The following is a 6,755-nucleotide window of genomic DNA, read 5'->3' as shown; positions in this document are numbered from 1 at the left end:
TAATACAACATCAAAAAATATAGAATATAGAAAATGGGTACGGAATAGCAGGATATCTTCTGATATGAAAGTTAAGAGCCAACGTTAAAAAAAATGTGCAGTATCCGGGGGGTTCTGGCAGGTGGGGTTGGGAGTGTCACCGTGTTGCAAGGCGAGTTGTTCATTGTTCTAATTGAGTCCCACTAGCCCGGCGCTAACGCCCCATAGTCTCAGTGCTGCAAGATCATCTCTCCCCTCAAGAGCTGGCTCCTTTACCTGACAGTCACTGAGAAACAAACACATCCTAACTTAAAGCTCACCTAAACACATAGTTATTTACACTGAACAAAAATATAAAGGCAACATGCAACAATTTCAAAGATTTTACTGAGTTACAGTTCATATAAAGAAATCAGTCAATTGAAATAAATGTATTAGGCCATAATCTATGAATTTCAACTGACTGGGAATACAGTTTTGCATCTGTTGGTCACGATACCTTAAAAGAATGTTAGGGCGGGACCGCGGTATCTGGTGTGACCACCATTTGCTTCATGCAGCGCGATACATCTCCTTTGTATAGAGTTGATCAGGCTGCTGCCTGTGGAATGTTGTCCCACTCCTCTTCAATGGCAAATTTTTACACTGCTGCTACTCTCTGTTTATTATCTATGCATTGTCACTTTAACTCTACCTACATGTACATATTACCTCAATTACCTCGACTAACCGGTACCCCCACACATTGACTCTGTACCGGTACACCCTGTATATAGCCTCACTATTGTTATTTTACTGCTGCTCTCTAATTATTTGTTACTTTTATTTCATTTTTTTTTTACTTATCTATTTTTTACTTAACACTTTTTTTTTTTTAACTGCGTTATTGGTTAAAGGCTTGTAAGTAAGCGTTTCACTGTAAGGTCTACACCTGTTGTATTCGGCGCATGTGACAAATACAATTTGATTTGATGGCGGCTGATGAATGGCACGACAATGGGCCTCAGGATCTAGTTGCGGTTTCTCTGTGCATTAAAATTGCCATCGATTAAATGCAATTGTGTTCATTGTCCGTAGCATATGCCAGCCCATATCATAACCCCACCACCACCATGTGGCACTCTGTTCACAATGTTGACATCAGCAAACCGCTCACCCACACAATGCCCGATACTGTTGAAACCGGGATTCATCCGTGAAGAGCACACTTCTCCAGCATGACAGTGGCTATCGAAGATGAGCATTTTCCCACTGAAGTCGGTTATGAAGTCGAACTGCAGTCAGGTCCAGACCCTGATGAGGACGACGAGCATGCAGATGAGCTTCCCTGAGACAGTTTCTGACAGTTTGAGGAGAAATGTTGCAGTTGTGCAAACCCACAGTTTCATCAGCTCTCCTGGTGGCTGGTCTCAGACAATCCCGTAGGTGAAGAAGCCGGATGTGGAGGTCCTGGGCTGTCGTGGTTAAACGTGGTCTGCGGTTGTGAGGTCGGTTGGATGTACTGCCATATTCTTTTAAACAACATTGAAGGCGGCTTATGGAAGAGAAATGAACATTAAATTATCTGGCAACAGCTCTGGTGGACATTCCTGCAGTCAGCATGCCAATTGCACACTCCCTCAAAACTTGAGAAATCTGTGGCTTTGTGTTGTGTGACAAAACTGCACATTTTAGAGTGGCCTTTTATTGTCCACAGCACAAGGTGAACCTGTGTAATGATCATGCTATTTAATCAGCTTCCTGACATACCACACTTAACAGGTGGATGGATTATCTTGGCAAAGGAGAAATGCTCACTAAAAAGGATGTAAACACATTTTTGCACTGAATTTGACACAAACAAGCTATTTGTGCGTATGGAACATTTCTGGGATCTTTTATTTCAGCTCATGATATGGGACCAACACTTTAAATGTTGTGTTTATATTTTTGTTCAGTGTATATTGTCTACACTCAGAATATATACCACATTGTACACACATACTTTTGATGGGATGCTCAACTATCACATACACATACACACACACAAGATACACTCCCACTGTAAATGAAAATCATCCCCCTCCAATTAACACACAAACACACACACAGAGAGATTGATTTAGGCTAATTCATTCTACACACTGGGATGCTAAACTCAAAGTGGTACCTGAAGTAGTAGCCGCTCTTCTCCTCCAGCCCCTCAGTGACGGCGCAGTAGATGGTGGTCTGGGCCCCCTCCCTGGGGGTCTTCATCAGAAGCCAGGCGGGGGCTGACAGCATGGAACTCAGCGTGGGGTACTTTGACTGCGAGTGGCGCCACAGCTCTGTCCGGATAACCCCAGGGTGCAGGGAATACGACGTCACTCCAGTACCTGATGGGGTGAGTGTAGGGATAGGGCCACTAACCTTAAAATGTTGACAATCAGAGACATCATGTGGCAGAGAGCAATGCACTGTACACCAGTTATGACCTGATTTTGAAGCAACATGATTTGTTTGTATAATGTTTGCTGTGGATACTAAGACTGCTACTGATGGGGGAGAAGGGGAGAAAACAGCATTAATAGGTAAAGAATCATTAAATACAGTAATTGCATAGGTCCGATTATTTTTACGGTTAACGCCAAGATACTTGATGAATACTCTGCAACAACGGCCTCAAATCACTCCACACCCCAATGCACATTACAAAAACAAAAGATAAGCCTTGACACCCCTCTCAGCCAACTGGTACAGGCTTGAATCCACTAATAAACATTAGTTCCCTTATCTTTAGCCATGCATTGCTAAACCACCATAAACTACAGTAAAATCCATCCATAACTACGGTAAAATCCACATTGATTGTTAACCAATAAATGTAGACTAACAGTGTATGTGTTGAAGCATTTATTATGGTGTTTTCTGAACCCGCACAAAGTTATGGCCCATTGGTATTGTATTCCCATTTATTGGTTAACTGGGGTTCATTACCATTACAGTACATTTAGCCATTGAACAGGATATGTAGTGGAAATGGAAAAATCTCCTAGTTGCATTACCTAATTTCCTACACATAACTAGGTTAATTCATTTTAATTGGTCTAATTTCTAACTACATGTACATGAGTAGTAATACGTAATAGAGCTGTAATAAGGCAACCCCTCACCTTTGGTCCTTCGTGCCAGCTCCCTGGAGAAGAGGAGGTTGGCCAGTTTGCTCTGCTTGTAGGCAATTACTGAGTTGTACCCCTTCTTATCAAAGTTAAGGTCATCATAGTGGATTTTCCCTGAAAGAGAATGAGGTAGAGCCAGATAAAGCTATAACTCAATTGATGATATTTGTTTTATTAGAAAAATATCTGGTCAGAATGGGCTTACCGCCTTGATGTGCGATGCTAGACACAGTGACGACGCGGCTGGGGGTGGAAGCTTTCAGCATGTCCAGGAGCAGATTGGTCAATAGGAAGTGACCTAGGTGATTGACAGCAAATTGACTCTCAAACCCGTCCACTGTGAAGCTTTTGGGACATAGCATTATACCTGTGAGGAGTAGAGGGTTGAGTACTTAACGGATGGTTAAATAAAAATCAGGCCCACAACTTTGACAACGAAAAACATGCTATAGATCAAAGGAGGATCTTCGATGACAACACCAACACAATTCAGGCTCTCAAAGCATGTTGGGTAAATGAAACTGATGCTTTCACCTGCGTTGTTGATAAGTATGTCCAGACGGGTCTCCGTGGCAATGAATTCCCTGGCAAACTGTCGTACTGACCCGAGGGAGGCCAGGTTTAGTTGTTGCACCACCACGTTAGTATTTCCAGTAGAACTGCGGATCTCTGTTGCAGCGGCCTCTCCCCTGGTGAGGTCTCGGCAAGCCATGATCACCCGGGCTCCTGAGAACACGCAGTACCGTCCGTCTGAGAACACCTTCATCACATTCCCCTCCAATAGAATATATAGGATCAGCCCTATCATCAGCTGAACAACATCCACAAATGTACCACACCCCGTCACTAAGCCCCCTATACTCATGCCTTCCATTGAATAGCCCCCACAATTGCCCTTAAACCCCCATTTTCCTCAGATTGCGTTGTAACTTGTTTGTGTTCAAAAGCGACATCCCATGAAAGGTAATGCAAATCACAACACAGTTACAGTCCAATAGAGAAGTGGTATATGCCTACTGTACCTCTCATGGCCATATCCCAGGCCGTCTCCTTGCCGATACCAGTGTTGGCACCAGTGATCACCACAGTCCTTCCATGCAGCTTGGCATGGCTGCGGCATATCCCACCGGCGATCCACTTTCTCAGTAAAACATAGCCTGGTTTGGAGACAAACAGCACTGAGACAAAATATCACTCTTACTTCTTCTTATGTTGACCTATGAACCTTGCACTAGAGGCACCCTGCCTGTTGATTGTGTAAGAACTGACAGGTCAGCAGCCTAAATCATGGGAATAGAAAGCATGGTCATTGGTCACATTGGCCCACAATGCTTTTGCTACTTGTCGCTTTTAATCATGGGACTATATTTGGAACATGTGGAAGAGAAAACATCCTCATTTTGGCGCACCAATGTGATCAATCCATGGACAGGGAAAGATCGAGCAACTGATGGCACAACCTTTGTTATTGGCATTGTGTAAAAAAGTCTAAGGCCGATACGAGAGAGTGTCTAAATAGGTGCTGTTGAGACAACAGTTCAAAAGACAGTGACTCTGGTTCCACACGGGAGGAATATCACAAACCCTAATCTATCACGATTAAAATCTCTCTACCAAACGAGATTTAATCCAGGTTTAACATTTTTCAAGTCTATGCAATAGACCCTTTGTTGTGGGAGTAGGAATTGTTAACACACTTAATGGACAAGGTAGCATATACTGTATGTGCAATTGTAAAGTATTTACACACATAATAGTATATATCAGGATCTTGGAGCTACAGGGAATAAACACGTTTAAAATCACAACCCTTAAACAGACACTACAATACAAATGAACCACATACCACGGTCAGTCATCCTTCAGTGATTCTGTTGATTTTCATGAAAATCAAGATAAATGTATAATACAATCTGAAGAATTGTACATCCCGTATGTCACAACATATGTCACGCGGTCAGTTTTGATATACAATACTCTCTGTGGGTATTTTATTAGTGTTAACCTGGTTTTGTTGAAATGAGGCTACAATTTACCGAGACTACATGTCCATGTAGAAATGTTAGAAACTATTTTACCGTTACAGAAAACTGTAAAAGTAATTGAAATGAGGTCTGAAACCTACAATACATCAAGATAACTTGCTAAGCAATAGAGCTGTGACTTACTGATGGTTGACACTGTAGTCACAGCGCCGTACTTGACTAGCTGGTTTTTCTTCAATTCTTTCCACATCTTATCAGCTGTTGTTGCCAAAATTATTTGACCACCCCAGACAAGACAATTACATTTTAGCCTAGTAAATCATGAGCTTATCGAGTCTGGTTCGTCTTCTTGAACTCGGTTGCTTTAAATGTTGTTATAGCACAAGCAGTGATACAGCTCGAGTAGCTATGAATAGGTCTAAGTATCTTACATACGAGGTTCTAAGTCTTATAGTCCGATTAAACCAGGACTACTCCCTTGACCAGTCAGTGACCACGTTTACATGCACACCAATATCCCGTTATTATTCGGGATACTTAAGTATTCTGTTTTTGAGTTGATGCATATAAACATCATATCCCGTTTACAATAACCCGAAAAAACGTGTATCCCGGTTATGTGAAACCAGGACAAGATGCCTGGGATATGTTGATTTTAGATGGGATACTGTGGCATGTAAACATCTAATGTTGTTTTTCGCGGTCTGCGCAGGCTCAGTCGCGCATATTATGGGTGTTGTGGTCCCGTGTGGCTCAGTTGGTAGAGCATGGTGTTTACAACGCCAGGGTTGTGGGTTCGTTTCCCACGGGGGACCAGTACGGTAAAAATGTTTGAAATGTATGCATTCACTACTGTAAGTCGCTCTGGATAAGAGCGTCTGCTAAATGACTAAAATGTAAAAAAATGTAAAAAATGTTGTGTGTGATGACTTCAAAAAGTAGGCTACCTGCGCAGTTCGATCCACCATAATCATTTGTTTTGCTGATACTCCAGACTGGACCGTATTGACTACTTTCAAGTTTCTGCTTATAATTTCAGACATTTGGTAGGCCATTTGTTTATCAACTATACATTTACTGAACAGAAATATAAACGCAACATGCAACAATATCAACGAGTTTACTATGTTACAGTACATATAAGGAAATCAGTCAATTGAAATAAATTCATTAGACCCTAAGCAATGGATTTCACATGACTGGGCATGGGCGTCGCCATGGGTGGGCCTCGGAGGGTATATGCCCACCCACTTGGGAGCCAGGCACACCCACAGAGTAGCCATGCCCAACCAATCAGAATTAGTTTTTCCCCACAAAAGGGCTTTATTAAAGACAGAAATACTCCTCAAACACATACTGCCCTATTATTTAAAACAACATTGGAGTTGTTGCTTATGGTAGAGAAATTAACATTAAATTATCTGGCAACAGCTCTGGTGGACATTCCTACAGTCAGCATGCCAATTGCACCCTCGCTCAACAATTGAGACATCTGTGTCATTGTGTTGTGACAAAACTGCACATTTTAGAGTGGCCTTTTATGGTCCCCAGCACAAGGTGCAATGAACATGCCATTTAATCAGCTTCTTGATATGCCACACCTGTCAGGTGGATGGATTATCTTGGCAAAGGAGAAATGCTCACTAACAGAAAT

At 42.2% G+C, this 6,755-nt stretch overlaps 1 protein-coding gene and 1 non-coding gene across 3 annotated transcripts; one reads left to right on the top strand and one right to left on the bottom strand.

Moving 5' to 3' along the window:
- Window positions 1-53: 53 nt before the first annotated feature.
- On the bottom strand, window positions 54-5,796 carry LOC106588337 (retinol dehydrogenase 12). Of its 2 annotated transcripts, none has more exons than XM_014177214.3 (7): window positions 5,285-5,796; window positions 4,139-4,273; window positions 3,651-3,842; window positions 3,322-3,483; window positions 3,111-3,230; window positions 2,129-2,333; window positions 54-265 (listed from the first exon to the last, which is right to left on the bottom strand). In XM_014177214.3, the coding sequence occupies exons 1-7, from the start codon at window positions 5,349-5,351 to the stop codon at window positions 169-171; spliced, it is 978 nt and encodes a 325-aa protein (XP_014032689.1). In that variant the 5' UTR covers window positions 5,352-5,796; the 3' UTR covers window positions 54-168. The 2 variants fall into 2 exon arrangements, with proteins under 2 accessions (XP_014032689.1, XP_082826166.1); XM_082970040.1 differs by lacking the exon at window positions 54-265 and adding an exon at window positions 1,004-1,513.
- Window positions 5,797-5,841: 45 nt separating this feature from the next.
- On the top strand, window positions 5,842-5,917 carry trnav-uac (transfer RNA valine (anticodon UAC)). Its single transcript has one exon. It is a non-coding gene; the product is annotated as a tRNA-Val (tRNA).
- The last annotated feature ends 838 nt before the right edge of the window (window positions 5,918-6,755 follow it).

Source organism: Salmo salar, chromosome 27 (genome assembly GCF_965601325.2).
Source record: "Salmo salar chromosome 27, fSalSal1, whole genome shotgun sequence".
NCBI classification, from domain to species: domain Eukaryota; kingdom Metazoa; phylum Chordata; class Actinopteri; order Salmoniformes; family Salmonidae; genus Salmo; species Salmo salar.
The sequence above is the reverse complement of the archived record's forward strand: the minus strand, read 5'-3'. Positions and strand labels throughout refer to the sequence as shown.

Excerpts from the sequence above, each read along its gene's own strand:
- LOC106588337 (XM_082970040.1), bottom strand. The coding sequence starts at position 5,351 with ATGTGGAAAGAATTGAAGAAAAACCAGCTAGTCAAGTACGGCGCTGTG. Across the intron at positions 3,484-3,650 it reads CATACTTATCAACAACGCAG|GTATAATGCTATGTCCCAAA; the intron begins GTGAAAGCATCA and ends TACTCCTCACAG. Across the intron at positions 2,334-3,110 it reads GCTGGCACGAAGGACCAAAG|GTACTGGAGTGACGTCGTAT; the intron begins GTGAGGGGTTGC and ends TCACCCCATCAG.